The sequence below is a fragment of the Microchirus variegatus genome (genome assembly GCF_963457635.1).
Source record: "Microchirus variegatus genome assembly, chromosome: 2".
Classification (NCBI taxonomy): Eukaryota; Metazoa; Chordata; class Actinopteri; order Pleuronectiformes; family Soleidae; genus Microchirus; species Microchirus variegatus.
In genome coordinates, this window is record NC_139803.1 from 24874636 (window position 1) to 24890128 (window position 15493).

General features: G+C 40.5%; 1 protein-coding gene across 1 annotated transcript in view; it reads left to right on the top strand.

The window, feature by feature from the left end:
- LOC310938249 (glucosidase 2 subunit beta-like) overlaps positions 1-15493 on the top strand; it is a gene marked incomplete at both ends in the record, with an annotated part of 121327 nt that overhangs the window by 61903 nt on the left and 43931 nt on the right. The window contains one exon of the mRNA XM_083902738.1: positions 14692-14761. Within this exon, the coding sequence (XP_083758864.1) occupies positions 14692-14761 (70 nt within the window). The remainder of the gene's footprint in view (positions 1-14691; positions 14762-15493) is intronic.

Genomic DNA, 15493 nt, shown 5'->3' on the forward strand with positions numbered 1-15493 from the left:
GAATCCCAAACACTTCAATTGTTCCTCTATTGCTTTAGCAGCGTATTTTGTTTATTGCCAATAAGCAAGGGTTATCATGCTAAAAAGTGATAATACAATTTTGAGTATTCATTTGTGTGCTAATGTTTAGTATTTTGGATAAAACTACAGCCTCATAGCAGCTAGTATTGCTGCCGTATTACTCCTAAGGTGTGTGAATGGCTGTGTTCCCTGACCATCGAAACATAGTGTTTTGTAAATATATACAGCTCTGTGAGTGTTTACATTGTTCATCCAACTTCTTTACCACTTGTACATCAAACAGGTCGAAAGAAAAAGAAGTGTTTAGACATTCTTTGTAGCCAGATCTGCCGTCTACATAACTCGAAGGCAGGATGACTGTAATGGGAGCCTGAATTCTCAGAGTGGCTTAACTGGCTGAAGGAGGCCGACAGAAAACAGTCCCACCCTCCTCCTTTTTGGCTGTGTGTTAAAAATCACACATACGTGTGCGCGAATGGCAGCGGGTTTGCTCTCCTCTTGAGTGGAGAAGAAAACCATCTGGGAATGTGTTTGTGTTAAGCACAGTGCAACGGTTTTCCTCTCTCTCATTCACACAGGCGCCTGGCATCATGTAGGGACTAATGTGGATTCTAAATCTGGATCTTGTTAATAGAAAATGGCAGGTCGGACTGTTTGGCATGTGACTCTCCCAATCCACAGTGCAGGCAATGGTGCTAATAGATAATTCTCAGCTTAATGGGAGGTGACATGTTGCATGATGTTGCACTCAGAGCCAGTGGCTTTATATGTAAATGCTAAATTGTGTTGAAAATACGTACCACTTTTTTTTTTTCCTTTTTCACATTAGAGTTGTTTATACTCACGCACACACTCTACAAACAGCCACAGAGGTGTTAATCATCGGTTGTGTATGGCGTGTCGACATGTTCTGAAACACAGGGCGACGCACACAGAAACTAAGAAAATTATGTTGATCAGGCTTTTAGCTAGGATTGTTTTTATAGGGTGTGTCCCCCCCCCTTGCCCTCCGGAAAGTAGGGCGTCTAATTTCTTATTATTTTCAGTCCCCAGGACGCCCGGACGCCCTGCTGGCTAAAAGCCTGATGTTGATACACAGCAAGTAAACAGCATATAGTGGTTACATTAGAATAGATAGGGTGAATCCCTATCCCTGTGAGTTTATTTTATTTACATGTGTTTTTCATATCTCACATATCCAATTCAAGTTACATTGAAGCAGTAAACGAGGTGTGAGATTGATGCAGGAAGTCTCTCTGTCTCAGTGTTTGATATAGCTTACATGTTTATGTATTTAAAAACATTCACATAGACATTTATTAGATATTATATATTATTAGATACAATGTATTTATGCATATATATCACAGTCCTGACTGAGATGTGATTATGGATAAGCTGCGGCTTTGAGCGGAAAGTAACAGAAGAATTTGACAGCAGGATAATGATCCTGCAGTATTCTGTCTTCTCAAATTAGACCGATATCATGGTGCACTGCTCCATCACTCTCTTGTCATACGTCACAGAATGGCTGTACTCTGATATTGATAAAACGGCACTTCTCTCGTATCTTATCCTGAGTTACCCTGCAGTTCTGACCTCTACTGTATGTCATGTGAAAATAATGCATAAAGGCTGTCCTGCTCTCATATGTGGAATTGCATGCATTGAACCATTTCTTGTCTCCTTCCTTGTCTCTTTCGCTCTCTCTCTCTCTCACACACACACACACACATGTAAGACCCCCTCATTGACACACAAACACACCCTCATCATAACCCTTCTCTGTGGACTTACACCCCCCTCCGTCGTTGCCGCTCACTCATCCCATTGATTGGAGCTGTCAGGAGTCAGAGGGTCAGAGTGGAGGATGTCAATAGGCCTCATTCACAGACGCGCAGAAGCACACGCAGACTGTACAGACGAGAAGCCGACAAAATGACAGTCAGACGGTAATATAGTCCTGCCTTAAGTGTGCAAACACACCCTACAATCACCCCTTCACATCATCAGCTATGCGTTAGCCCGCTCTCCTCCTCACCACAGCCACACACATCGGAAGCCAGCATTCAATTTATATTCATTATTCACCAGTCAACTGTCTTGATTTCAGTGATTGGATGTACCCTCTACCTTCTACTGGCTCCTCCCCTCGTCTACTCAGTCCCATGGGAGTTTTCAGTGTCTCCCCTCATCTAGAGGATAACTGTATGTGTGTGTGCCTAAGTGTGTATGCATGTGTCTCTTTTATGTATATTAAATGCGCGTGTTGCAGTGACAAAGCTGTAAAGATATGAGTCGATGGCACATATTAGATTACACGGTTTGATCACGACTTAAAAGGAAAAAGACGGAGGCATGGAAAAACACAGAAAGGATTGAGGTTTGAGATGTGCGAGACTCACTCGTTGTAGTGGGAAATATATTTTAAATCTTCCGTTTTACCTTTTGTTAGAGGTATATTGTTGTATAAATGCTTATTTCTTATTTCTATTGCTGGCCTCTGTAGTTCACTCATCTCTCGTCCTCTGGTCAGTGGCTTGAGGCGAGCAGGTAGTAGCATCATGCATCTGACTCTAACTAAACTGTCAACTGCCACTCAAGGAGGAACTGAATTTTGACAAGGAAACTGTATGGCTCTGCTGCAATAGTTTAAATTGTATTTATATATATATATATATATATATATATATATATATATATATATATATATATACACATATATATATTTATATATATATATATATATATATATATATATATATATATATATATATATATATATATATAAACATATATACATATACATATATACATATATATATATGTATATATATATATACATATATACATATACATATAGAGATATATATTATTTTTCCAATGTCAGTGTTTCCAGTGGACGACATGGTAATTACTTCAGATGGTCTAATGTGCTTTTAGGGCCTAAAAGTGCATTTTTAGGTTGTATATTTTTTAATTCAAACATTTGCAGATACCTCTAGTCTGTTAAAAAAAAAAAAAAAAGGGAAGGTTCTTCTAATTTCTCCCTGCAGCCTGCACGTTATTCGGTTTCAGGGAACATTGTGTGACTTTGCTGGACACACTGTTGTAACAGCGAACAGGCCACCAAAATAGATGAAAGATGAGATTGAGATGAAGGCAGATATTTGATGTTTTAACTGATTGACTGATTGTTGCAGTTTGAGTCTGTGACTATAATTAAGTGGCACACTTTTCACAGTGTTCCCACCATCTCATTGTGGACTGAGGTTCAGATTGTGTAGTTGCAATAAAAGAGGCACCATTCCCCCTATCAGATCATCAAAAAAGATTCCTGAATCATGTGATTCCACAAAGCTGTTATTTTCTCAATCAAGAGTCAAAATAACATTGAATGCTCATTAACCCTTTTGGTTAAGTGTGTGAATCACCGTCATAATTAGATTCATACCTTCCTAGATCTGTAGCTTCAGGTAACTGGCGAAACCAACGCATAGCGTCTCGGTAACAACACACTCATCAGATAGCATCGGGAGCGTCGATGTCCAGTTGAAAACTAAGAGAGATGTTCGTCTGATGAGACATTGCTCTGGCTATCTTTATCTACAACCATAAGCAGAGACAACCACACGCAGAAGCTCACAGGCAGTTTGCTCTCAAATTGTTTTGGGCACCTGTCATCCTCTATTATAATTAGCAAGTGGATGTCTAAATAATTGCCATCAGGCTGCGTCTGCTGTATCAGTGTTGGTAGCCAGAGCCCCATCGCTTGCATCTCGTTCTACAATTATATAAAGGGCCGATGCGCCTTCACAAAGCAGTGTCCTCAGTGAAGTCTTAAGCTGCGTCTTCAGTCAGTAACAACGTCTTGAGCGCTGGAAATAATTAACTGACACAAGAGGGATTGGTGTTGGCTTTGCCTTTTGTTTTGTCCACACTTGTTCCTGACACACACACACACACTCACGCTAACAAACACAAGCTGCACACACTCACAGGCAGCTTTTGATCATAATTGTGACACTGCCAGGAGAGAAGGAGGTAACATGCTCGTCCCAGTGGGGATTGAGCATGGTTGTAAAAGTAAATGAGGCAGATGGAACTGTCTAGAGATGCAGTATGAAAAAGCAAGAGATGCTCCTTTAAGTAATTAAAAGAAACCAGTTAATTGGAAGCACTTGTGTAATTTGAAAACAACTGTCCATACATTATAAATATCATGAGGCAAGAGTTACAGTGTTACACAGTTTAGTATTCTCACTGAAAGGCACAACTTAGTAAAGCATGGCCCAAAGTTATGCATCATTGATGTAGAAAGTGGTCACGAACGCAGTATACAGAAGCATGTGCATCCCATAAAATATCCAGCTCAGCTTGTTGTGTTTTGGAGACTTGTGTGTCAGGTTGTAGTGCATGCAGGTGCAGTGCCGTCGTCCTCTCATGATGTGTGTTTGTGAGTGAGTGTCAGCACCAAGCATGCTGCTATAAAGAGCTTTGCTCCAGGGCCAGTGAGAGCTATCCCACAGTGCGCCGCCATGAAGCCGTAGCGTGACAACTTGACTCTCACTTGTCATTCTCTCCTCTGCAAACCCCCCCCACCACCCCACCCCTGCGATTAAACTGATGCAGCGAGGAAATGCATGTCAGGACCACACGCATACCCTGTCAATATGTATGTATATATACTGTCTACAAGGCACATTGTCTCTACTAACCCCCCTCCTTCAGGGGCATTGAAGCTGGCGGAAGTCACTGCTGCTCAGCAGCGTCCTCACTGGGCTCATAGTGGCGCTGCTCAGTCAGTGATGTTCAGTTTAGTCCAACAACAGGTGCTGCCTCTCCAAACCAGCCACTTTCCAGAAAAAAAAACAAACGTCTTCCAGGCTTCATAATGCCTCTCTGTGCACTCACATACACACATACACCCTCACCCTTCCCCCTCACTCTCTGCTGCACTCATATGCTTCCTTTGTTGTTATCTCACTGCACAGTTGTGTCTATGTGTCAACATGTCCACGTTTGTGTGTTTGTGCATGTTTGTCTTTCCCTTTCACCTTTTAGTTCTGTAATTGGTCTGACATGTCATGAAAAGCCTCCCTTTTTTCCACAATTGCTTGGAAAAAATGGCCTTGTATTTATTGTTTTTTTTAAAGAAAAAAACCCTCTAAAACCGATTAATCGATTATCAAAACAGTTGGGATTAATTTAGTCAGATGTGGTGCACAATGGAGAAGCAAACTCGAAGCAAAGTGCCTTGAATCATCATTATGTTTTTAGGATGTTAGAAACTAATAGTGTTATTCTCACTAAAACTTGATGAAAACATTCATCTGAAATTGTACTAAATCAAATTTCCTCAAAGTCAGAGCAACACACCCAGACAATGTGAAGAAGTAGTATGTCCAATCGAACCCAAACTGGCCCCGGTGCTCTGGTTGAAACAGAAATAAAAGAAAAAGCCATTTCACAGAAGAAGAAGACATCCCAAAAAATCCAGTACATTTTTGGGCTGACAAGGAGACTGAAGTTATGCTCTGTCAGCTCAAAGAAGTTCACATTTTAAAGTTCATGGAATTGCGCTTGACATGCTACCAACTCACCACCAGCTGAAGTTGTTCAGGTGTGTGACGTAATAGGTCAGCTGGAAAATGTTTAATGCTGAGAAGCTAAAAGGGAATATTTCGCCACCTAGTGAATTGGAGGCAGACTTCATTCAATAAATTGATTCCCCTCGAGTACTCGTATACTGGGACAAGGACAATGGTTTAATTAAATGTCGTAGCTGAGTTACAACTGCATCTCGACTCAACTGTTCATGGAAACGCACTGTGTGTCTGAACTGCACAGCAGAGTGTTAGGGTAGTTGCAGCTATTATCCCAGCCTTTTCTGTGTGCTCTAGTTTCTTTGGTGCCTGCTCAGCAAGCGCTCTCCATGGTGCTGACTTAGATGGGGTAAACTGGTGCTGTCCGTGGTGCTATCATCACAGGTCCTATTTCAGTTGGTGCCTGCTGAGCTACAGCTCGACTCCATTTGCTGTTGTCGGCTCTGTCCTTTGTGCTGCCTCATCTGTTTTTAGCAGAGCGCGTGCCATCCGCAGTGCTAACGCTGCTGGTTTGGGCCATGATGCAGGTTGAGCTGCCCAGTAACCACTTAGTGCAACCCGAGCCAATGTCTGCCACAGATTTTAAAACTGTTAACTGCTACTCTGGATCCATTCTCACAATCCCTAGGAGCAACCTTTTTTCAAGCCCTGCTCATATCCTGCTAGTTTAATGTGTATCCGGAACTAGATTTGTCATCACATGAGCTTATTAGATGTAGCTTCATGCAGGCACAGTGAGGTTTTTTTTCCTCATTTTGTAATTTAGTAATTTAGTGGTGGAGGTGCAGTGAAAACTTTTTCTGAAGTCACACAATATTCTTTGATGAATAGCTTTTCCTTTTCACCTCTAGCCAGGTACCACCTCTATATTTTAATGTTGCAGTTAAAACTGATTTTTACAGGTTTGACATGTCCACCTCATGAAATGTTCCTGTGGTTGTCTTTGTTATGACTGTTGTCCATCTCTGTTTTGAGACAGTGCTGGAAAAACCTAATGCAAAGTGTTTTCAAAAGCCATGACCTCGAGAGTGTCTTTTCTGTAGATTCAAGCTGTTAAACTGTACACCGTTTCCCAGTTAGCTCTGTTAGCTGCGTTAGCTCCTTTAGCCCTGTTAGTGCGCCTATAGTCAAACTGGAGCGGTCTGTTTATTAAACTAGCAGCTCTACAAATAACCAGTGTACCTGTGTACTGCGTATGTGTGCCTCTGTTTTTAAAGTTTAGCGTTACTTTGGAGACTCATTTTAATAATCGTGAGTCACGTAAACATGACGTCACACTCATCTTTTCCTGGTCAGTCTTCATGGAAACATGTCATGCGTTAATGCCATTAATGGCCCATCACTAGTATAAACACATTGGCTTTGTCCATTTTGATCTGATGTTGTGAGTGTTAGACTGACCTCTTCACTTCTGACCAGCAACATGGCACCGTGTCCCTGATTGTCAGCTCTGGTACTGCCATTAGCAGGGGACCCAACAATATAATTTCTATAAACAAACACATTTATTTTTAACTGTTTTTACAATTTTTTTTTATATTACTTTACACAATCACCATTAAGATAAAAAAAAAAAAAAATCATATCCATCTACCACAATTCTCCTCTACTATCTCCCCACTTGGTCTGCCCTGGAACCATAAATAAGTCCCTACTCCCTTTGGGGCTCTTTTACTTGAAAACAAAGGAAGCTGAGTGTCTTTCCTAACTTTAGTTAACTGTAGCACTCATATTACATATTACAACACATATTACCTCCATATTTAGTTAAACATGGAACCTAACGACTTCCATCATCAATTCAGTCATGGATCTGTACAAACCCCAGCACTCGCCTCACACCAAACAGCTAAGGTAAAAGAAAGTGTTTTCAATCAATTTAAACATTTAATAAATATAAATGATTAAAATGTGTTAATTAATTTAACTTGTTTAGCTTTTAATGCATTTATAAAGCTAATAAAGTTGCATGGACTTGATCGCCATAGAGAGTGTAGGTAGCGTAATACTTCGTTTTTCTTCCTTTTGTTCATCTAATGCAATCACATCACTACACGCACAGTAAATGGTGATAATCACTCTGTAATAATAATAATTGTAATACTCTGTGTCGCGTCCTTTTGCTGAACTTAAACTAGTTGCTTATTTAACAATCGTCTTGTCTTGGAAATGGAGCCTCTCTACAAAAATTACACTCCTACACCTCTAACTCCCACATACAGAGACTTCAATGTGTCCCTCAGTTCACATTGGGGTGACCAGGGAGCTTTTCTAAGCCAATGCATCTCAGCACTCAACAAATGAATTGGCATGTTTGGCAGCGGAGCTTCAGTGTGTAAGAGAGCACAGGGATTGGTGCTCTGGCAGGTTTTGCAAAACCTTGGCAAGGGCCGATGTTAATTAAAGGCTCTGTTCAGCACTTTCAAAATTAGATGTGAAATGTTAAGCAGGATGGGTTTGGCCATTAACGCAGTGCGCAGCGAGACCCCTGACCCCGGCTGAGGGTAATGTGTCCTTGAGACATAATTGTGCTCACCTCAAGTGCTAGTTCGATGGAGCAAGCAAAGGCAGAGTCGAGAGGGAGAGCCGGATGAAAGCGTCTGGAGCTTTCTTTTGCTATAGAATGTCTACATTTTCCTTCTTCTTACAGTAAGCTGTTGAGAGGTTGAAACCATTTGCCTCTCACCCTCTCTCAACCTTATTTGTGCATTTTGATAGCCACAGGAGGGTTGTATTGGATTGCACCAATTCAAGAGATACACCAAATCGGCCCATTTTCACTCATGTTGGAAGTGTGGTTTGAGTAACTGCCAGCGTCTGTCTCTTGTGTTGTCTGAAATAGATTTTTTTTTTCCTTTCCCAGCTCCTGAAGCTAACCATGTTTGGCAACGTACCAAGATGATCCCAGATAAAGATATTTCATGAGATGGTGCAGACGAGTGCTCTCCAGTGTGCAGCCCCAGTTATGTCGAGAGCTCACTTTTGTCTGTTTGTACTTGTCCATCATACATTTACTCTAATTCCTTGCATTTATTTCACATGACTTGAGTACAAACATTAGATGTTTATTCTTTTATCACGACTCAGACTGAATTTTGACAGTCGGGATCTTGACGTCGACAGTTAGGGAAGCAAAAGTAAGAATATATATATAAAGTTGTCAAAATGTTCATGTCTTTATGCATGTAATGGATAAATAACCTGTCGTTACCAGACCCTGGCTGTTCCTACAAGCTGCCGCACCTACTGAGCTCCTTCCCTCAGCAAAGGTGATTGTCAGTTGCAAAGCATGTTGATTTGTACATGAGAGTTGCACGCTGCCTGCTATTACAGTAGGTTGCAAAATGACAGAGTAACCCCGGAAGGGGACCAAGTCATGAGCAGAAGTAGGTCAGCTCCAAGGCTTTTGTTGCATCATACATATTCATAAACAGCACCCAGTTGTTGCCGAGTGCACTCGCACCACATTCACAGAGTGTGTGTTTTGCTCATTGTGCCCCCATCTCCTTTTAAATGTTAAGTTGTGATTAAGCATTATCACGGTAATGTGAGCAGTTGGCTTTGGCTGCTGCATTTCCATGTGTTTTAACTCTATTACATGAACATGAATACTATTATCACATTAACACCTTGCAAATAAATAAGTCATATGTTTTTGTTTTTTTTAGATTACACATAAAAAATGTCATATAAAATGAGAAGATAAGAGAAGATATTTTGGTTGGTTGGAAGGCATATTGTATGAAGCATAAGGAGTAGAAAAAGGTCTTATGTGTCACAGTGGGAGCAGTAACACAACCGGTTCCCTGGCTACTCTGAAATGACGACAAGACTCCCAAGAAGTTACTGCTCCAGCCCCATTAATTATCCAGCACATGACACCCAACCAAAATGTGATATTTTTCCTCTTAGATTTGGGTTAAAATTAGAATAATCTACTTGTATTAGAGGTGGTGTGCTTCAGTGGGGTTTGATACTCCCGGAAAAAGAGGTTAATGTAATTTTAGCACGTTACTGAGGTTCCGTCACATACCCTGAAGCAAGGATCGTCTTTGTTTATTGTACAACTAGTGTAACTGTCATCGCAAATGTCATTTTGTTACACCAGTCACTGTGATCTGCAGTATTTGTATGAGATCCAGGCTAACTATTTTGTTTTTTGCAGTCTTTATGTTTAGATAAGCTATTTGGCTGCCTTTGTAGTTTCAGTATGAGAATGGTCTTTTTCATTTCCAAACCTAATATGATAATGTTGACTATCTGCAAATCCAGTAGCAGTCTGATATTTATTTATTCTTTCAAAATTAGACTAATCTTTTTTGCTTCTGTTATCTTTTGACTCAAAATAAGTCAACATATTGGATTTTCAGTTTGTCTTTCGCCAATATCAAATCTAGAAATTTGGACCAGTATCAAACAAATAATGATACTGAATATTGCAATATTTTTCCTGCAAGTCCTAAATATTAGAACCAGTGTAATTGATCCATTTCTTACTTTTTCAACTAATTAAGCATTTATGATTGTGTAAGTCGCCCATCACAGTCTGTGCAGACTCCAAGTTGACATCTCAAAGATTTCATTGATTATATATTTGTTCCAGTGACAAAACCAACAGTCTTGCATGGGATTTGCAGTGAACAGTGAAGCCTGATTTATTGATCTTCTCAATCAAACTACTGCAACAGGATTATAGTATATGTTGTGTGTGTGTATGTTGTTTTTTTTTCTCAGCCTCTAAAACACTAAAACTGGAACCTTTTGATAATTCTGAAGATCATGTAACATGGTGTGTGGTCCTTGTCATGCCATGTGCAGCATTGGCTTATATAATGATATAATAGCAGTGCAGTGAATGGACCTATTACTAAATCCAGTCTCTGCTAAATGAGTTGACGCGCTTGTCCTTCAACCACAGTAGATAAAAGAAGAGTGTGGGAGAATAAATACAAACTGAGTCAGTCACACGGCTATGAATTGCACTGATAGTTCAAAACATGATGCTATTTCTGCCAGCTACTGTTATTCACTCACCTCTAATACAATCAGACACTCCAACACAGCGATTATGCAGGGGGCAAGATTGACCTCTTCTCAACTCCCACTAGCTTTTGCTATAGACTCGGAGTCTTCTGTGAGATTTAACAGATCTAGAGAGAAACATGAGGAAAAAGAAATGTTTAACTTCCACTTTTGGCATTTGAAAACATGGCTTTTACGATTCAAATGCAACCTTTTAATGTCTTTATTACCTTTGTTAAGTTTATCTTTCATAAAATAGCTTATTTTAGAAAGAGACGTAATTTGCACCTCCAGGCTGCAGTGTTTGGTGACAGCAGGTGGCTGTTAATGCTATCGCCAACCTTGTTGACACTATCTGAAAGGCGTCTTGTTCACTGTTATAGCCTACCATAAACATTTCATTACAGAATCCCTCAACCTATATTTTAGCCCTCCCCACTCTCTGCTCTGCAGTAACATCAAGTTTGTCAGTCAACAAGGATTAAAAAAGGAGAAAATGCAAGCAGTGAGAGCGGGGTTGGGGTGACAGGAAGACTCTGAGGAGCTCATGCTGAACAAACTGAAGGCGAGGAGAACGTTAAAGTCAAAATAAAAAAGAGAGAAGGGGATGATGGATGGCGTGAATAAAAGAAGTTAAGAGTGAGCGTGAATAGAACATGGAAGCTTAAACACTCTGTCGATCTTTATTTCATAACGCAGTCTTTTGCAGGCAACAAAGCAAACTCCTACATGTGCCTGGTAGTTTGACATAATCATACTGAAGGTGTGTGTGTGTGGCTTATGAGAGAGTGAGGTTCAAGGGTGTCCTCACTGTGTTGCCTTTGTTTTGTTAAGCATGGCTGCTGCACTGACAGCCAGGCTTCTTTTCTTAGAGCTGCCGAGAAATTACATTTCCTATTGATCCATTTGCACATAAACAGGGCATCTGTGCTCTCCAGTTTAAGGTATGTGTATGCACAGGAGATTTTCAACCAAAGTGTGGCACATACAGTGCTATACTGTACATTCTTCCCTTTCTATTTTTGTCCGTTGCCTCTGTGATTTAACAAACCTCTTGATAACATGTAGTGCTAAAAGGGAAATACAGTACAGCAATGTCGTCCCCTGGTCAGCTCTGCTTTGCCCTACTTTTTCCCCATGAATGCCCCCAAAATGCAGAGACAGTCATTTCATTCTGGCTAATTATTGAAGTGATCCATGATGCTATTTGGTTTTAACTTCCACACACACACACACATAGCATATACAAAACAGGCTCTCACAATTAATGTATCCTTGTTCCGATTGTGAAGTCATGACAGCCATTGACCGTACAGCCAGTCATTAGACCATAAGCATGAGGTCTTTTTTGGCACACTGTACGTCAGCCTCAGGTTATCTCGGCATGACTGGTGCTGCAGAGACCATCCAGGAGGCTTTGCTCGCCCTGTGCTCACTGTTCTGGGTACTTCTGTACGCATGGCTGCTCTACACAAGTCTTCCTCCCTTCCTTCCTTCCTCAAGCTCCCTCCTCACCATCACCGCTCTCTCCATATCTGACCAGGCTGCTGCAGGGGGTCAAATGTCACCCACTTGGGATTCCATGTCTCCTTTTGTCATTGGCGAGCCTGATGGTGTGTGTCTGTGTGAAAGAGCGAGAGATGGAGAAATAGGGCATGAGAGGGAATCTGATGGTATGCAAGAGAGGGCAGGAGAGGATATTGTTGCGTGCAATTTTTCTGAGGGAGTGAGAAAGAATTAGAGGTGGGTTGGGGACAGATCTTCCCATCTTTCTGCTATAAAAATAGCCATTACAGCATGGAAAATCACAGCTTGCCTCTCGGACACACCACATCTGTACTAGGTTCGGCAAGAAATAGGTGCTGAGGGAATTGTGTGTGTGGGGGGTATCTTTATGGGCAACCAGCTGAGACCACATGCAAAGAACAGGCTAATTGGTATTCAGGCCAGGGCTATGACAGCTTCCCACACAGTCCTTACCGCATACGCAGTCCTCTCTGTTGCCACGGTGGCAGGCCCCGGCGAGAATTTCCTCAACGACGGAGACAAACCTGTTAACTGCTCGAAAACCCAATAAATCCCTAGGTCCATCTGCCTTAGACAGTGAAACGGTGAAAGTCTTTTCATCCTCTCAATTCCTCTGTTTGCTGCCATCATTTTACCTCCAGGCAGAGGTGTGAAGAGTAGTCAGAAAATTTACTCAAGTAGAAGTAAAAGTCATCATGGAAATAATTACTCGAGTAAGTAAAAAAGTATGCAGTGAAAAGACTACTCAAGTACTCAAGAGTACAAGTACTAAGTTTCAGACAAATGCAATGATGTATGCATGGCCAGGATATAAAATCAAAAAATGAAATATCACAACTAAAAGTAGCATCTTGACTAAAATGCACTATGCAACGATGAAACTGCTCTGCATACTGTTATTTCAAAAAGAAAAGAAACAACAAAAACAGATGATGGAAATACGACTAAACTAATGTAAGGACAAGAACATATAACATAATAGACCCACCCCCCTTTCCTATATATTTTTCAAGTTATTTCTTTTCAAATTTTAAGAGCTTATATTACAGTTTATGTATTGTATTGTTCTTTGTAGCAGTGTAGCTCACAAAATAGTATGTATCTGTGCACCAGTTTCTGTGATGCAGCACATACAGAGAGGTGTCGTTTCACCTTTTGGTCACAAGGTGGAGTATCCACTAAAGTGAGCACTGCTCAGTTGTAAACAAGGCAAGCACGTGTGTATGAGAACAGTTTCCTCACGGTTCCATAGCGATAGCGGGGCGCCGAATAAATGTATATTATAATTTTTTTTCAGCGTGAAAAATACTATGTGTGGCGAGTGTGCGTGACAAAAGACTGAAAACCGTTGTCACGCTCAATGCGTGGAACAGCTGGGCGGCTAACAACTGGGTGGCTAACAACTGGGTGGCTAACAACTGGGTGGCTAACAGTGTGAATCAACTGGCTGCATTTGATTGGCAAGATTTTGTCGGCCATCGTCAACGTTATGTTTTTATTGGTGTAAAAGTACCGTTCTTTCTTCAAAGATATACTCAAGTAAAGGTATGTTGCAGCAGCGTGGCAGTTTTAAAACTGCTCCTAAAATTACAATTTATCCAAAAAGTTACTTTAGTATTTGTAACAAGTAAATGTAGCGCGTTACTACCCACCTCTGCCTCCATGTCTCTGATTCCTTTTTTCAGGTTTAATTCTACTGTGGTTTCAGCCACTTTTTTTTTTTTAAAATATGACCACAACTGATAATGGCACCCCATTCCCACAGGTCAAAAAACTCTCTAAGCCAGGTTTAATTTGGATTTTTGACCATTTGGGATGCATTTGGTCGTAATTCACTCTTGTGTCAAATGACTCTGCAATGCTTGTAGGATTTAATCAGTTTTCAGTCCGATCAACATGATTAGAAACACAAGATCCTAATGTGCACGCTAATTTGTCCTTCATCTGTTTCATTTTTGGCAGCGATGCCACTCCTGGCATAATTTTCTTCACAACACTAAGGCGCACGTTCCAGCAGTTAACATTACCATTAGTCAATAATGTTTTTAGTGAACTGTACCTTTTTACAATTTAAGATACCGCTCACCTTTTTTATTATTATTTCATCCTAATACATTTTTGAGTCACTAGGGAACAAAATATACATACATCATAATCAATAATGAAACTTTCCTTTTTGTCATAGTTCTTTTTACCCAAAAGAAATTTAAAGGTTTCCACTTAAGAAGAAATGACATCATGAACACACGTCTATGACAAATCATCACTGTGGTCATCTGTGCTCCCTCTGAAGTCTTTCCCCTCCCTGTATCGGTTAAAGCAATTATCAGTATTAAGAGATGAAAAAGGCTGTGGGTTCGTTTTGAATGTTACCAATTTTCTGTTTACATGCAAACTCCTCTCGCACACATTACACATAAATGCCTATTTTAAGAGCCCACTGTTTGGCAACACGCAGATTCTGAGATGCTGCAATGCTGTATTGTTAATTTGTCTGACCTTTTGTTTTGTCTAGCTGCAAAGTGGGAGGCTACCAATCTGAAGAAAGTAGAAGAAGCCTACGATACAGTCAACATGGAAATAAGGTAAGGGGACGATAACAGAGAAATAGATATAGAAGCACAGGTTAGCTATAACTGTGGATAAAACCTCAATGTTTTACTTTTTGGTGACTGTGTTTCTTACTCGCGTTGTTGTAAGCAGGATGGCATGGTATGTAATCAGGCCTTAAAATAGACTCCATCCGTCTGTGCTAATGTCGAGAGGAAAGCTGCACAGTAATGAATTCACACTGTGGTACATAAGGCTAATTTTAACTGAGGAAAACAAATGCAATTGATTGCCTTCTGTGCTCTGGTGGTTAAGACTGTTAACTTTTCTTGAACAAGATGCGACTTGCTCGTCTGCCTGTGAACCATTCACACACGTTAAACTTATGAACACAGATATGGCATGAATTAGTTCAGCAAGCATAAATTAGTTTGTATGGAAAAATGGTCAAACAATGGAGCTACATGTTTGTGTATGCGTCCAGAAAATATAATACTTTTTAATTGGTTATACTGTATGTTGCGTTTTGATATTGTGTGAGCAGGGTCATACTTTGCGTCCTTGTGTGTGCAGAGGTCTACGATGGCCTGTATGTTGAATCTATTGTTTAGCCGCCCATTTCAGGATTAGACACGAAATCGACAAATCTGCGCAAAACCTCCAGTTTGATGCACATTCTTGTGGTCAAAAGAGACAATGAAAAAGACGGTAACTTGCTTGTACAACTCTAATAAGAAGGAAACTCAAATGTATGCTGAGAAATCGCA